This window comes from Thermobia domestica, chromosome 3, assembly GCF_964235325.1.
Source record: "Thermobia domestica chromosome 3, izTheDome1.hap1.1, whole genome shotgun sequence".
Taxonomy (NCBI): Eukaryota; Metazoa; Arthropoda; class Insecta; order Zygentoma; family Lepismatidae; genus Thermobia; species Thermobia domestica.
The window spans coordinates 24,419,296-24,437,713 of NC_137456.1; the positions used below are offsets into that span (position 1 = coordinate 24,419,296).

The following is an 18,418-nucleotide window of genomic DNA, read 5'->3' on the forward strand; positions in this document are numbered from 1 at the left end:
GTTTCTTTTGGTGTGTCATAAGATACCTACAGCAAATTTTATTTTAGTCCAATAGATTCAAGCTGAAAAAAAATTCTGCAGGTCATGGTTTCCGATTTTTCTGCAATAAGGATGTATCATTCTAGAAACAAAAGAATTAGACCTGTATTTTTTCTTTCTGCGTTATACAAAGATTTACTAGAACTAAACCAAGCATTTAATGCAACTGAGACTGTTTACTATAGGACATACTCTAACGTAACAAAAATTTAGGGTTTTTAAGATGGCTTTTTTGAAAGAAAATTGGGGTCAAATTTAACTTTTCTGAATTTTTTAAGTTGTGCAGTTTATTTTTATTTATTTATTTATTTATTTATTTATTTTTTTTTTACGACAGAATTTTTGTGATATTAGTGCCTATTTTCTAGGATTTTAGTGCGTAATCATCCGGGTTCTAGTTATGAAATACATTATAACCTACTTACGTAGTTTAACCTGTTTAGATGTATGGATTTGCGCCCAAAGGTCTTGCTCCGATTGAATTGGTATTACCCTAGGATACAAACCCGAGAGTAGTGGTTCTGCTCGTATTTTCAGCAACAGATCACATGTCATAAATTCTCGTACTGAAGGCACCAATCAATCCTAGTCATTCTATTAGAATGTTTCTACTTTTCAATCATCTCCTTAATTATTACGAGTGAGTCTATGATTCGATTCCAAGTTAGTTAGATTACCTTGTAGCGGACAACAGTGTCCGTGAAGCTCCTTGAAGCTCTTCCGTTTGTGTTTTCAACTATCATGCAACCAAATTCAGAAGAAAGAAAAAAATGGGTTTGCCGTGAAAAATAATCTTTAAAAAGCAATTATAAATAAATTCATTTATTAGCATTTCTCTTCGAGTAATGCTTGACTTATATGCATATCTGTGTTTGTATGTATATATAATAGTTATATATAAATAATTTTACAACTTAACACACTGACAAGCATTCGTTTACCTTGCAGGAAGGCAACAACAAGCCACCATAATCGATAAACATAATACTTATCAAGTCTTGGAACTTTTCGCATATGTACATTTTATATATATTTCATATATATATATATAATAAAGACCTTTGCATAACATCATAAATATCACAGGTGGAGAAAAATAACTTTCTTATAGCTTGGCCGTGTGCTAATTATTTTTTTTATCTACAGGTTTCTCTCTTCATATATATACCAATTTAATTTTATATTACCATATTGCATATATAAATTTCTCTGGTAAATCACTATAAAATGTAATCAAATCAATCATGATTTAAGTACATTTGAACTGCCATCATTATCGTGTGGAACACATACAATACATCTCAATCCATTTCAGTCTTGCATTCGGTGTATATACTGTTAAGTATGTAATATGTACACTATGCATACTTACTAGTATGAATAATATATAATATGAACAATACCCTGAAATGTTGTATAGTACTGACTAAATAAAAGCTAAACAAACGTTCTGCAAAATAATTTCTGGTGACTTCATTCGCTCAATGAATTAGCTATTTACAACAACTAGCACCACACAAACTGGCCGGGCATGCCATCACAGAAACGAACGTAAGTTTTGTTTTCTTGCAAAAGGATAAAACTATGAGATGTTAATGACTTGGATCCTTTTTCAGAAGTTGGTCGATCTGCAGAAAGAAAGAAAAAGGAAATATTAGGAAACCAGATCTTGCATCAATTACTTTCCTTTATTATAAAAGAGCAAATATTGATAACTGGTCCAGCAGGTCTTTTTTTCTGGATTATTTATTGAACTGCTATATCCCTTATACAACTCTCGCTTTTTGAGGGAAATTTTAGACTTTCAGTGAAGCAAGTACTGCTTCATTGTCATTTATCGTAGGATCATGATCCATACCTCATTTTTTTCACAATAGATTTGGTCTATACCTCCTTTCCAACGGTACCACTTGCCTGTCCGTATCATACACCTGAAACGGGAAAATCTGGGAAAACTGGAAGTTTTTCGGAAATAACTTTTTCAAAAATTTTGTGCCCTTCTGGTCCGGCCTTGGGTTGACGTTGGGATCTCAAAATCACTGGAAAAATACGTAGTTATGTACACAATACGTGTGCAAAATTTCAATGTGATATCTTCAAAACTACGGGCGTTTTTTTTTTTTTTTAAATCTCAAGGTGATGTAAGTCATATATATACACGAGGTGATGTAAAACTTTCCTGAAACAAAACTATTTGTCCCTGGAGCATGGTTTATACCTCATTCTCTTCAGAATAAAGCAACCTTTCAAAGAGTACCACTCATATGCCGATATTATACACCAGAAACGGGAAATTAGGAAAAATCCGGGAAATTTTCCAAAAAAAAAATCCCCTTTTGAAACCATTGAGCCGCTCGGGTAGACGTAAAGATCTCAAAATAAATTTGATAAATAGTTAGAGGCGTACACAATGTGTGTGCAAAATTTCAATATGGTATCTTGAAAGCTAAGGGCACAGGAAAAAAAAAATTGAAAATTGCCTCAAGAAAAAACGTGATGTCACGCCCCGTGGCCCGATTTGGCACCACCAAGTTGACCATCTGGTTCTAAAACGTATCTGGGATGTTCTTTGGTCCATGTCTGACTTGAAGAAAGAAAGAAAAAGAAAGCTTAAATGCTTGTTATAGAATCTAAATAAGCGCTTCAAGACCACACTGCTCGATGGTACGAAAACGTATTATGAATCGTTTAAGGGATATATTCACATGTTTTTCCAATTGTATATGTGAAAGAATAATATTAGCATTTGAAAGTCAAAATTAAGTAGATTAGTATATTTTTCCTCTTCTAAGAATAGATAACCTCTACACAGAACACTTCACTATGAACGTATGGTAGCCGCCTGTTCTCAATTTAGTACGCCTATTCTCATAGGAGAGGTGTACTAAACCTACCTAATTTTGACTTTAAAATGATCCTTTTTCTCATATATAAGAGAATAACGCTATTACGTAGCAGTTAAAAACTAATTCTGAAAAAAGGCCTGCTGGAAAAAAGAAACAGTTTGTTACCAGGCAATCAAGAAAAGTTCGTGCGGTTTTTACACCTGCCGCTTTTTTCGGAGGTAGTCATCATTTCTGCCGCTAGGGGTGCCTGTATGTGACAGTTTCTGAAAGCCGAGTCCTTGGCACGTCGGCTAACGTAGATAACAGGTCGCATTCGACAGTTCGAGATCAAGTATTCGAAGTAAACCATGTCTGTGTCGAACGCAGTAATCAGAGCTTGTTTACTGTATATGAGTTCAAGTTGGGCACAAAAGCTGCTTGAGACACTTGAAGACAAACCTCAATCGGGCAGACCAAAATCTCTCGATTTAGACCAACTCAAGGCAGCAATTGAAGAGGATTCAAGTCAAACGTGTCAAGAACTCGCTCAACGATTTGGGGTAAGCGATGAAACCACTCGTGTGCACTTGCATAAGCTTAGAAAATCGTGGAAACTGAGTAAGTGGGTCCCTCACGTGTTGACTGCTGCGAACTGTCTCCAACGACTGAACATCTGCTCTTCTTTGCTGATTAGGAGCAACAACTGTCCAATTTTGGACGGCATTTTGACGTGTGATGAAAAGTGGGTAATGTACGATAACAAAAAAACGCTCGTACTATTGGCTATCGTCAAATGACTCCATGCCTTGAAGTGCAAAACCTGCTCTTCATCAGCGGAAGGTGATGCTGTGTGTATGGTGGACTACTGCTGGGATTGTACATTATGAGTACTTGGAAAGTGGTAAAACCATAACCAAAGAGATGTACTCAGCACAATTGCGAAGAGTAGCCAAACAGCTCTATAAAAAAAAAAAAAAAAAAAAAAAAAAAAAAAAAAAAAAAAAATGCACTAATGAATAGAAAGGGTGTTCTTGTCCACCAAGCCAGTGCTAGACCTCATATACAGCAAAGATGACCCTGAGGTGATTTCTTCTCTCGGCTGGGAGCTTCTGCCACATCCAGCGTATTCACCAGACATTGCTCCATTACATTATTATTATTATTATTATTATTATTATTATTATTATTATTATTATTATTATTGTGGACAACCATATGCGCAATCGACAATTCAAAACTCCAGAGGAGGTTGAAAACGCGGTGGCGCAGTTTTTTGAGTCCCAACACAAAGATTTCTTCAAAAATGGTATCTACAGGCTTGTAAAAAGATGGGAGGAGGTTGTAGAAGCGGATAGTGGATATTTTGCGGAATAAACATAAGGTAAAGGCATTTTTTTAACTTTTCTTTTTGTACTGAACTTTCTTGGTTACCTGGTAAATATAGTAGCAAAATAAAATTCCACGACGATCCACACAGGTACAAGTATTTTCACTTTTATATTAATTAGTGCGTTAAAATGTATACGTTAATGTTTCATTTACTGTTTATTTATTAAGAAGGTTACATATACGTTTAGTACATAAATAATACAAAAACGCAGGCATTGCACATCTCGGCTTGAAGGATATTGGAAGAAATCAAAGAATACCTGGCGAAAGCACTATTGAGAAAAACGAAATTTCCATAAAGATAATTTCTGCATCTTGGTTTCTTCCGATGTACTTACAAATAATATATATCTGACACCGTTAGAGAGAGATGAACAACAAAAGATACAATCCGTTAATTAAAATGTATTTTTCACATATAAGTATATAGATAAATAAACGATCTGTCGCAGCGTAAGGAAATGGATCAATTATCATTCCAAACAATGAATAACGCAGAAAAATTTACCCTGAAGCATGTCGTTTTGCACACCTCGGCGTTATTCATCGACTAACATTTGTCGTTATGTTTGGATAATACAAGGTGTTTCAAAATGAATATCGGAATTTTGAGGTTTTGTAGTATTTATTACATTTAACGTACATTTTTAGTATAAGTGTTCAATATGAGCACCATTCATCACACGGTACACATCGAGTCGATAGATGAGAAAGGGCCATAAACTTTCCGCCGGGGTATGGCACAAAACATATTCAATTTTGAGGAGTCACGTTGCAACTGTATCATCCCGTGGGGATTTGCTACCTCCAGATGCGAACATTATGAGTGTTCACATCGCCACTTAGGTGAAATGTCGATTCATCACTGAAGGTGACACAATCCAGAAAATCTTCGTCATGCAGCAACATTTCATCTACAAAGTTGGCACGTAAACCATAGTCTGTAAGCTTTCGAGCTTTTAGCAACTGCAAACGATAAGGACGTAGTTGTAAGCGACTTCTTAAAATTCTCCACACAGACGGTTGCACTGTAACTGAAGATTCAGTCTTTGCAAAACGTAAAACATACAGAGTTTTCTGCTCAGTAGTCACCATTTTTGCTACTAGCGCTTTCTAACAGCAGACAGAAGAAACAGTGCGTGCGTACAAACTGTTTGAGTTGCTCTTTGATTTGATGTATTATTTATAATTTAAGTTAACTGTAATAACTATTACAAAGCTTTAACACCCCGATCTTCATTTTGAAACACCCTGTATTACACCGCTAATCATAATTTCGGGCTATATCTCATAAATCATATTGTGTACTCTTTGTCTTGTTAGTGTCATAAAAACATTGATGAATTCAGTGTCAATTTTATCTTAGTGGGTGGCGGTTATCAGAATCTTTTTTTATCTCGAAAACTACGCATGAACAATCATTTAGTACATCTCAACGAGATGTATGGTTTGGTACATGTCCTTTTATACTTTTACATTTCCAAACCTACCACAATGTACGAAAACATAAAACATCACAGACTTATGACATCATTATCTCAATTTGGTTGAATTTGTAGGAGAGTCGGTCAAAAAGTATGTTGCATTGCTTCGGAAAACACAATACGAGCAATCTTTCACAGTACTTTTTTATTATTATTTGTACAAAAAAAGTTCCATACAAAAGCTACTTTTTATTTAAACATTTCTCAAGGCGTGGCATAAGTTTTTCTATGCCTTCTGCGAAGAATTCCCGTCCAACGTTCGCTAACAACTGTTGGGTCACAGCTTTCACCTCGTCAAGCGAGTGATTTTGTCACTTTGAAAATTCTTCTTTTATAGAAACGAAAATACGGAAATCACAAGGTGCAAATTCAATTCATTCACGCGAATAACGATCTCATCATTTGTCGAAGTTGGTGATGATCTCTCGCGGTAAGCGTCAATATCCGTTCTCAAACATGTTGAACCATTTTGCATTAGCTTCACGCGATATTGCGTTTTTACTATATACTTCGTCTACATACCAATAAATTTCTGTGTAGTTACACATTTTTGCCCACAAGTAACGAATCACTGCACGCACTTCAATTTGGACGCCACTTGCAGCTGGATATGTTCACAACTGATTAGCAAACAAACTACAACTACCGTATCAAAGCTGCTACATCACGCGATGGCAATAAATGTTCGCAGTGTCGTCACCAAGTTTCAACAAAATATCTTTGTACCAAGAGTTTTTACGAAGGTATGCAACTAACTTTCTGACTGACCCACGTAATATCCCTTGCTCCCGAGCAAAGAAAGTGAAGAATTGTTGAATTCGAACTTGGTTTCACCTAATGGTTTGAAGGAAACAAGTTTTATACAGACGTGCATTTTCTTCTTTACTCTTGGGTTTATCATTCCGTTCATTACACCATTATCCTTAATCTGTGTTTGCCAATCGTCTTGTTAAGGTTAGTGTAAAGGGACAAGTTTTGCCGATAGATGTCACTGCAGTCTGTATCTCTCCCATGTATTTTTTACCTTTCACGAAAATTAACAATTTCTTTTACAAATTTCAACCTAGAGACTTCAAATTTTTAAAGGAACTTTGAAAACTATTAAAGGAAACAACCCGTGCCAATATTTTATTTAGAATTTTTTCATTGTTGAAACAGTTCGATGGTTAAAGGTTTGGATATCCATTTCAACAATCAAGTCATTTCAACAATGAAGAAAATTCTAAATAAAATATTGGCACGGATTATTGCCTTCGATAGATTATTAAGTTCCTTTTCTAAAAATTTGAAGTCTGTAAGTTGAAATTTGTAAGAGAAATCGTGAATTTTCGTGAAAGGTACAAAAATACATGGGAGTGATACGAAGACTGTAGTGCCATCTATCGGCAAAACTTGTCCCTTTACACCAACCTTAAACTTTCATATCATCTGTTCGCTGGACTGGCAGGGACTCGAATCCCAACCTCCATTTGATGGACTGTCCGAATCCATATCAGTTCAGCGGCCAGATTTTCTCTTATTATTCTGTAATATTGGTGTACTTACTTGGGCTTTATACATTTCTTTAACATCCTGCAGATCCAATCTCAATTCTTCGTTTTCTTCTACTTTTTCTCCATACATCTACAAGAAAAGAACAGAAAACAACATTATTTTGTTTTTAAATGTAAGTATTTTTCAGCTTACAATCTACAAGGTGTCTCAAATTAATGTCTATACTCTTTAAAACAGAATATGTCAGTAATTAAAGTAAATAGATATAAAACTTTTGTAGTGTTGTGTACTTTAAAAACGTAATCTTCAAAATGACCACCTTCCGCCGTAATACATGATAGGCCCGAAATCAGCCACAAAGGTTTCGGAGGGCCATGAATATGTTAGGGGAGGGGAGGGGGGCAAATAATTAAAAATTCTTTTACAAATATCTAAATTGTGTTTTTGTATTACTAATAGCATTTTGTGTTGATGTTTGGAGGGGCCATGAAAAGTTTAGGGGGGCAGACCCCCTAGCCCCCCTCTGGTTGCGGGCCTGATATATCATCGAGTACGACGTAGAACACTGAAACATACTACTGACTATTGTTTCTGATGGTACAGCATCACAAACCTGTTCAATTTGCTCTTTCGGTGATTGCAGTTTTTCGGCCCTGTACAATATGTTTGTTACAGCTTCCCAAAGAAAGTAGTCTAGGGGAGTTAAATCCGAAGATCGAAAGGGTATTCCGCAGCCTCTTCGTCCTACCCATCTTTCAGGGGAGCGCTCACTTCTGGTACTTGGGGTCCCTTCGATCTCAGCTCGAGCCAGGCGGGATTTGTGGTAAACAAACATCGTGTGCGTGAGTTTTCTCGAGTTTCTTTCATTTCTTCATTATCGACATCATCACCATCTCCCTTAGTCTTGTGCACAATCGTGGAACGTTAAAATAAATAAACATTTCTCAGTGAATTGTAATCGGGAAAATCCTCCACATCGAGATGAAAGTCAGGTGGTGTCCCATCCTGTTCAAGGCAGTACCTATCTTCACTATCATCAAAGATTTTCAGAGTTCCCACTTATTTGGTGAGCACGAATTCCCTCACTTTTCCAGATTTTCCACGTCACGATTTACAAATTTTCAAGTCTATATATAATGTGAAAAGCAAGTATATAGGGTGATCCAAAAGTAGGCATACACCCTTGCATTGATCAAGTATAACATTCTAGTTTATGGATTTATTTGCTTCGACTGTTCCGGGTTTAAGTTATAAGTAAAAAGATGTTAAGAACAAATAATAAAGAAACTAGGTCTACCAGTTTGATAACAACAAGAAATAATATAAAATACAGTGAGCTGATCAGTTGGGACTGTATACCTACTTTTGAACCACCCTGTATATTTCCCCACTGGGTGGGGACACTCAGTCGAAAAAGTGTACAAGCTTTACAGGCCAGCCATCCTGAGTGAGGTTTTCCTCATTTACACCAGCCAAATGCCGGGATGGTATCTAATATACAGGTCCCAGGCTGCTTTCTTCCTTTCCCTTCCTCGGATAGTGTGATCGTTAAGCGACGTCATCCCTCGTATGTGTGACGGGCTAACATGGCCGAAAGCCCAAAAATCTCATTCCTAATCATACTCCTTTTCCCAACCAGTGGTCCTCGTTTACTATGAATGTACATATACATAGTGTACCTGTAGGTAGAAAAGTTGTGCAAAACAAATTAATTTATTTTATAAAAAGCTTTAAGCGAACAGCCGGATAAGGCTAAAAGGGGAATGGTTTCTGAAAAACAAATATCAATACTTAAAACTTTTTACAAGTAAACTTCAATTCCCTGACTTCCAGATTTTTCAGGTCGGTAGAAACCTTGATTTACGTCTTTAATGTATATAACGGCACAAAAATTGTATACCTATCGGTTTTAATTAGCAACGTATTCTATTTTAAAGAGTATATATATTAATTTGAGACATTCTATATCAATTTAAAGAACAAGAAATTGCTATTTCTTAAGACTTCCATGCAAAAGTATACTAATCTTCGCCTCAAAAAGATAGGGACACGAATACTCACAGTGTTTTTAACATGCTACATACATGTCTCGAATTCCACATATTGTTCATCCACCTATCCAGAAGTCTTTTGCAATGAATACTACAAACTGTAACACGTATGTAGTTTTTCATGTGAATATATTGTTTTGCTCAGCAAATAGTTTGTTTGTGTTTAGGTATATACAAAGCAAAACTTCTACTTATGGAAGATATTGCAATGAATTTCGTACTTGCATTAGTTATTTTGGAAATTGAAATATTATCAAGGCTTAGTCAATTTTGATCCGGTCTTGGTGATTTGTACAATTTTGAAAGTTTTAATAAAAATGAAAAAAAAAAAAAATAACATTTATATAAGTAGAGCAAGTTGTTTTATCAACCTTGATATCTAAAGCAAGTAGAATGTTCCACGAATAAATGAAAAAAAAAATGTTATTTTTGTAAACCGTGCTCCCCAGTTTCTAAATATTACAGCTAGGTGGCGTTACCAATCACAGAAATATAGCATGTGATGAGAGGGTCCTGTAAGTGTATTGTGCTGTCTACAAGTTCTTGAGTTACACAAGTGTTTGTTTCAATATTGACAAACAATTTTATTTATTACGAGAAATATAAAATGGGTCAAAAAGAATCCAATCTTGGAGTTCCGAGGGTTAATTTCACATTTTTCTCAAAGATCCCACTATGCATTTTATCTAGTGGTGGGCACAAAAACAGGTTTTTCGGTTTTCTCCTAAACCGGTTATCGGTTTTCTCCAAACACGGTTCGGTTTTTCACCGGATCCGGTTTCGGTTTTCTTCAAAACCGGTTCCAGTTTTTCCAAAAGTTGTTCTATTTCTGACCAGAATAGTGTTTCGTTGTTCTCCGGAAACCGATTTCGTTTCCACAGAAATAGTTTCACGTGTTTTCCAAAAGTTTTCACCGAAACCGGTTTTAGAGAAAACCGAAACCGGTTTCGGTGAGAAAACTGAACCGGTTTTTGGAGAAAACCGAAATGGCGGTTTTTCTCCGGTTTTGCCCATCCCTAATTTTAACACAGGGGGTATATATTAACCATTTGGAGATGCACATACTTAAAAATGCAGCAACATATTCATAGCAGTGTTTATTAATTTATTTTTAATTAATCCTATTCCACGCAAGTGGTCTGACTGTTTCAGGGGAAACATGGAACCTTTCTGCAAGTTCATCACATGTTAAATCACTGTCCTCCTCGAATGCTGCTTTTAAGGTCTCGTCATCCAACACATGTGCTTATCCGCTGCGAGGTTCATCCGAAAGGCTCATATCTCCCGAACGGAATTTCTGGAACCAATGTTTGACGGCGCGTTTGTTCGCGGCATTCTCCCCAAACACCTGCCACATGGGGCGACTTGATGCAGCAGTTGACAGGCCCACTTTAAAGTAATGCTACAAACACATGCAAACAAGCTGCTTGCACATTTCCATTTCTCTTCGACACTGGACAAGCTATGACTGCTGTGTGTGCGCAATATGCATGTATTACTGAAGGTCGATGGTCAGACCAACTCTCGATCGCTTGTCAGGCACGTGCGTAATTTCGTTTCCCTTCTGGGAGGGATGATTACTGGGACGTGAAAAACGGCAAGAATTTTTTTTAGTTACCTTGTAACTATAACAGTTATAGTCATCATGAGGAAAATTCTTGTGTTGTCTGATACTCCATATGACCTCTCTTGCCATCTATAAAATGAGACGATTTAATATGGCGGCCATGAATCAGAAGTATACTAAAACATACGCCCCTCAACCTGATTTACATACATGGGTTTTGAATCACCCTGTGTTACCAGGTATTTTGATATGTTCTTCCATATTTTGAAAATAAAATAATAACGGTAGTGGTAAGAAGTAAATAAACAAATACACAAAAATATTAATAAAAAACTTGTAACTTGTACTTAACACATTGTAGACTGACTATATAGTTTTATGTAGTCCCACAGCAATAACGCAAACGCCGGATAATTCACCCTCTTTTTACTCGGTACATTGTTAGTTCCTATGATGTCGTAACCTTGAGCGTAGTTACCAAGCTGACGCAAAAAATATGCAGGATGTTTATGCATTCCTAACTATGAGATATCGATTTACAGTTCGTATGAGGCGATGACGTGTTTCGTCAGTTACGCACAGTCAGCAAAGAAATGTTCAGAATGTAGCATAGATATGACAAGAACTCTAGTGAAAAAGCAGTGAAAGAATTGTCTGCAGACACTTTTTCATCTCTAGTGGTTGCGAAAGTAATAATAGTGATAGTAATGTGAAAGTTATTTTGGCCCTTCCATCTCAACTGGAAATGACTTTTCAAAAAGCTTACGTACTTTTCGTTCAAGCGATCATAAACGACGATGTTTCCGATATTTGAAAGAGGTACAATCCAGAAGTTTTACGAATAACGGTAAGTCAGAATTTTATCTAACCCCATTCATAAGTATACGACTTAAGAGGCCTAATCACTGCGAAATTAAAATACCGCTAATTTTAAAGTAATTATGTGATATCTTCAAACAGATAAATGATAATCGAAATGTGGAACAAGAACTCGCTAGATAATATTATTTTGCATGAGGCACCGTTATCACGACTCACCTAGTAGCTTCCGTTTGCAGCCATTTAGAAACGCGAAAATAAATGCCAATTTCCTAAATGGCTGGAAATCGAAAGCAAATAAGTGAATCGTGATAACGGTACCTCATGCAAAATAATATTGTCTAGCGAACTCTTGTTCCACATTTCAATTATCTTTTAGCTATTTGAGGATATCACATAATTACTGTAAAATTAGCGGTATTTTAATTTCGTCGTGATGGAGCCTCTTAAATTGTGAAGAAAGAGTTTTAAATGGCCTTTCGATCTACAATTTAGGAGCAGATTACAAAATGTAGCTTTTCTGACATCCCTAAGTATCTGCAGTATTATCGTTTCATCACTGTGAATTTGAGCTATTAATTAATACGTCATTTGTTTTTATATTTTAAAAAGGTTGGGAATTCTTGTATTTAAGAGTAAATACACAAAAAATCACATTTTTTATTATATATTGTAAATGTACGGAAAAAATCTATTTTGTATCACATCGGTTCTTCTTTAGATGCGGGAATCAATGATATACAAAGAGTTCAAAAAATTGCATAACTGAACCGAGAATCGAACCTAAAAATACTACGGTAGAATGTATGGCTATTCAGTAAGCGGACTGGTTAGCATAGTAGTTAATATATCAACCAAATAAGCTGGAGACCAGGTTCGATTTTCGGTCCAGTCGTTATTTTTATTTTTTTAATTTGTATATCATAAATATTTGTTTTGCGATACAAGAAAATCTGAGACATAATTTGTTATATTTCTTGCCTTAAAGAGCCTATCTTTGGCTTTAAATGCACCTGTTTCTTTTTCATTAATGTACTCGATGCGCCCGTCCGCTTCTGTGAAGAAATAAAGTTAAGACTTTTACATAATTTTTGTTCGTGGTGTAGCTCTTTAATATTTGTCATTATGCCTTATTAATCGTTATTGCTAACGAAATCCTAACACGAATCTATAGTTAACTTGAAAGGGTGGTGAGCCGCGGTGGCTCAGAGGTAGAGCGTTCATCTTAGATGCATCGCGTCCCTGGTTCGATCCTAACTCGCGCCAAGTGAACTTTGTGGTGGACAAACACCATGTGTGGGGGATTTTCTCGGGGTTCTCCCGTTTCCTCTCACTTTCTTCATTCCACTGTTTCATTCATTTCTCATCACCGTCTCCTTCAGCCTAGCCCGCATAATCGTGCGACGGAAAACTGAAAGGTGATAGACTAGTGAAATAGTTGATTGTAAAATGTCTGTAACGCATTAATTAAATAAAAAGAAAGAACGAAAGAAAGAAAAGAATACAACAATGAAAGCTCTCAGTTGTGTATTGCTATCACTTCAATTTTATACATACGAACTCTGTCCAGAAAGTAATTAGACTGATTTTCTTGGGTCAATTAGAGCGGGCGGAGACTGGGCGTGACGGCTGGGGAGAATATTAGGTGAACAATCGATTTCTCGTCAGTTCACTCTGAGCTTTTACAGAGTGTGAATCGTTGGGCAAATGAACAGCTGTTTGAGCGTTGCGTAATGGTCAAAAGGCAGAGAAGTATCGAGCAGCGAAACGCGACAAGACGCTTGCTATGGTACAGAAAACCTGCAGGAAGATTTGCTTTATCAAAAGGACAAGTGTTTCGGTGGTATAGCTGAGTGGCACAGAATCTCAATGAAGATGTCTACTGTCAGCAGCTTGAAAGTCTACGGATTGTATTGCTGGAGAACGTCCTTCTCTGGTTCACAGCAAAAGTGTTCTCATTAACAGTGATAATGTGCGCTCTCACACACAGCAAAAAGGACCTGAGATAAGATCGAGGAATGTGGGTGGAGAAAATCCCCACCTGGTGTTTTCACCAGATCTTGCACCAACATACTACTGTCTTTTTCGCAGCCTGCAAAACCATATTTACGAAGAAAGAAAAAAAAAACTGCAAGATGAGGAGACGTGAGACGAACAGTGACCCAGTTCTTTGCCTCCAAAACCAGTAACTTTTTTTCAGCGGGAGATTCAGTAACTGGTTGACAAGGTGACAGTGTGTTATGGAGTCCGATGGAGACTTTTCCTGACTAACGATAATGTTCCAGGTAAGTTATCGTTTTTTTTTCTCATGGTACAAAAATTCGACATTTCTTATGGAGTAACACAATATATTAATGGTATGTTATCAAGGAAAGAGTGACAATTCAGCCAACTTTAGCATATTTAGAGAATTTGATAATTTAACGTAATATTCCATCTTCAGACACGTCAACGTTATGCTTCTAAACTATACTGACTAGATATATTTCTAATTATAAAGTGCATTCTAAAAAATGTGCATGTACCTGAAGCAGTGCATTGTACTTATGTTCAACATCCTGGAACTCTGACCGTAGTTGATCGGCAACTATTAACTTCTCCTCTAATTCCTCTAGACGAGCTGTCAACTGGGAAACTTCCGCTGTTAACGCTGCTCTTTCTTGATCTCTTCTTGTGATTTCCCATTGAAGTTGTTGCACTTCACCTGAAGAAGAAGAAGATAAAAAAAGTTTATATTTATTTCAAAATTAAGAGAAAATATGGCTTCACTGACATGCTAAACCACATTTCTCAAACTTTTTTTTTTTTTTTTTCTCACGTGTAGACCATTTTTATTAGACATAATGTTCTACAGACCACCCTAATGTTGTTTCCTTCGAAATCAGAATGTTCTACGGATTGAGAGTGTTTTAAAAATACTCGATTACCGAAATTATATCATTTTCATTATTCATCCGGGCAGGAGTTCATGTGGTTCGGATTCCACGTTAATCAGTAGGTCCACGTCTCATATAGCCTCGCTGCTGAACGGGACGTTAAACTCAAGTCACGTCACGTCACGTCATTATTCATCCGACACAGTCCTCTGTGATCTCTGAAAATTAATGACTGCATTTGAAAGATAAGTTTTTCTCACCTCCAACACTATGCCATGAAGTAATCTGACGAATACTCACTCACTCTATGGCCTATGGAACCCAGAGGTTCACTGCCGCGTTCACAAAAGCTCTCCATTGACTTCTCTCCTTAGCCAACTGGATCCAGTTTCTACTTTATATTCCTATTTCTGCGAGATCCATCTTAATATTGTCCTCCCATCTGCGCCTAGGCCTTCTTAATGGTCGTTTTCCGATTGGTTTTCCAGTTAAGACTTTAAAAGGGTTCTTACTTTCTTCCATTATGACTACATGACCTGCCCACCTGAGCCTTCTAGATTTCATGACCCTAACAATGTTCGGTAAACCGTATAAATTACGTAGTTCCTCGTTATGAAGTTTCTACCATTCCTCCTTCCCGTTTCTCCTGGGTCCGAATATTCGTCTCAGGATCTTGTTCTCAAATACCTTCAGTCTACGTTCTTCCCTCAGAGTATGTTTCGCAACCATACAGGACAACAGGCATGTTTATCGTTTTATATATTTTAAGTTTCAAATTCCTCGACAGAATTCGTGACGACAAGAAATTTTGAACTGAATTATAACACGAATTCCCTGCTTTTAGTCGACTTCAATTTCTTGGTGAATATGGTTTTCGTCTGTTAATACTGATCCTAGATATTTGAAAGTATCCACTTTATCAAAAGTATTATTTGATATTTTAACGATCCACAATTTGCCGTATTAAGATCCCGACGAACTTCCATGTATTTAGTTTTCCCTGCATTTACTTCTAAACCCATGTTCCTGTAAGCGTTTAATAAGGCCTCTGCATTTCTTTCTATTGTTTTCCTATCATCCCCTATTAAAGTTACATCATCAGCATACGCCATAGCCTGGTGAACATCATTCAACTCTAGGCCATGGTTGCTATCTTGGATTTTCTTTATAGCGTATTCCAGGACAAAGTTAAATAACAATGGCGATAACGCATCTCCTTGTTTCAGGCCATTATATACGTGAAAGCTCATGGACAAAAAAAAAAAAAAAAAAAAAAAAAAAAAAAAAAAAAAATCCTTACCGGACTTTACTTTGGGATTCATTTAAATATGCCTTAATTAATCTAATTAGCTTTTTCGGTATTCCAAAATTTTTAAGAATATTATACAATGTTTCTCTCTAACCGAGTCATAAGCCTGTCTAAAATCAATAAATAGTATACAATACTGTATTCTCACTTCTTTTCGAGTAAACATTTGAATATTTAGTCGATAGTTGATCGATTTCGTCTAAATCCGCACTGATAATCTTCAATAATTTCGTCTGCGTATGGGGTCAATTTTGCCAATAGAAAAAAATGAAATGAAATCTTTGAGTTTTACGTCCCACGATTATGCCGGTTAGGCTAAAGGAGACGGTGATGATGAGAGATGAGTGAAATGGTGGAAGAAAGTGGGAGGAAACGGGAGAACCCCGAGAAAACCCACGAGCACGGTGTTTGTCCACCACAAAGTTCACTTGGCGGGGGCTGGGATCGAACCCGGGACCCCAGACACCAGAGGTGAACGCTCTACCACTAAGCCACCGCGCCCCCCAATTTTGCCAATAGAATATTTGAAAGGATTTTATAGGATGTTAACAAAAGAGAAATGCCTCGATAATTATTACAGTCAGTTTTGTCGCCTTTCTTGTGAATTGGAACAACGATTGATTCTTTCCACTCTTGGGGCAATTCTTCCTTGTTCCAGATGAGGAGAATAAGTTTGTGTATCTTATTCCATAATTTTTCGCATCCAGCTAAAATTAACTCAGCTGGAATTTCATCTACATCCGGAGATTTGTGTTCCTTTAATTTCTTTATAGCGATTTCTACTTCTATTCTTTTAGGTTCTGGAATATACGGTTCCTCGGTGTGTATTTTCCTTTCTCCATGCACATTAGTTTTTGGCTGAGAGTTAAGCAATTCGTCTAAGAAATCTTTCCATCTATGTAAGATGCTATCCGTATCAGTGAGAACTGTTCCGTCAGCTTTCTTTAATATATAAGCCCGAGGTTGATACTATTTCTTAAATTCGTTGATCCCCTTATAAATGTCCCAAATGTTTTTATTTTTACTATTATCTTCAAGTTCCTTAATTTCAGCTTTCAAAAAATCGCGTTTCCTTGTTCTAAAAGTTTTGGAAGTTTTCCGCCTGATGTCTACGAAACTTTGTAGTTATTTAATTCGGATTTTGTAGCCAACGTAGTTTTGCCTATCAGGAAAAAAGTACCAGGGCTCTATTTCCAGAACCGTCGAATCAAGAACCCAATATATCCAAAGCATCTAAAAATCAATGAACTATTACCAAAATTTAGGCTTTCAAATCTGTACTCAACTAAAGAAACTGACGTTTTACTAAAACTTCACTTTAAAGAGAAAGCATGTGCATTACTACAAGCAATATACATACATACATACATATATACAGGATGGTAGGTAACTCCACCGAAAAACTTCGGAGGCGGTTCCTTATACAAGATGAAAGAAAAAAGTTCTAATAAACATGGATCGTAAAACGTCTCCTTTCAGAGTTATGAACTACAGAAAATTCGAAATATCACGTTTCAAAACGCTCTGGTTTAGAAACTATAGGGCCTATCCCAAGCGGTTTAAGAAATTACACAGGAACTGGTATACACTTTTATCTAAATATCCATGTTTCAGAATTCACCGATACCAGCGAAACGAACGCACCATTAGTACTTAAAGGAGTATCCCTATACCTCGTACTAATGGTTCCCGCGTTCGTTTCGCTGGTATCGGTGGACTTCTGAAACATGGATATTTAGATAAAGAGTACCAGATCTGAGTAATTCTTAAATTTTTCTAATAGGAGAGTTTTGAAAAGTGATTTTTTGAATTTTCAATGTAGTTCATAACTCTGAAAGGAGAAGTTTCTCGATCCATGTTTATTAGAACTTTTTTCTTTCATTTCGTATAAGGAATCGCCTCCCAAAGTTTTTCGGTGGAGTTACCTACCACCCTTCATATATATGTTAAAATACAAATATTCAGAAGATATTTACCATCTCTCAGCTTCAATTGAGACTGAAGTCCCTCCAACAGCGACGTTGTGTTGCCGGCACGTAAGCTATCATACACATTGTAGCGACCCATCGTAGAAACTGTGTCGAACCCATCGTCCTGAAACTAAAACAGTGTATTTTTAAATAATCTTTATGATGTATAAACGTGTTTCTAAATAAAAATAAATACATGGCAATTGAAAAAAAAAAGAAGAAGAAGAAAAATATGTTTCGTATCTTGTCATTTATTTAGTTTAGTGCGAGTCTGCTGAAAGTTTTCTTGTATTTCTACGAGTATTGTAATATCCCCTCATATTAACATACAACACTACGTGCTTCAGCACAAGCACCAGCAAGCAGCCAACAAGGTCATCTTCGAAGAAGTACAAAGAGGACACAAAAAATATGAAAAAGGCACAAAGAGTCACGAAGAGGACTTCTTCACCCCCTCCACAGGCTTCAGCTTCGAAAACTGGCTAAAAAAAGAGGATGCACATCAGTCACCAACTAATCACCTCCTACCTATGGTCTAGGACTTTTATTATACTTTTGCCTCCGAAGTATAATAAAAGCTTCGGGTGGGAGAAAC

At 36.6% G+C, this 18,418-nt stretch overlaps 1 protein-coding gene across 4 annotated transcripts in view; it reads right to left on the reverse strand.

Annotated features, from left to right (window-relative positions):
• Positions 1-841: 841 nt before the first annotated feature.
• The window catches only part of Tmf (TATA element modulatory factor), an 88,330-nt gene continuing 70,753 nt past the window's right edge, over positions 842-18,418 (reverse strand). For all 4 annotated transcript variants that reach the window (XM_081750550.1, XM_081750553.1, XM_081750552.1 and 1 more), the window contains 4 exons: positions 17,830-17,953; positions 14,194-14,372; positions 7,283-7,360; positions 842-1,667 (listed from right to left, as the gene is read on the reverse strand). In XM_081750550.1, the coding sequence (XP_081606676.1) occupies positions 1,632-1,667; positions 7,283-7,360; positions 14,194-14,372; positions 17,830-17,953 (417 nt within the window). In that variant the 3' untranslated portion in view covers positions 842-1,631. The remainder of the gene's footprint in view (positions 1,668-7,282; positions 7,361-14,193; positions 14,373-17,829; positions 17,954-18,418) is intronic.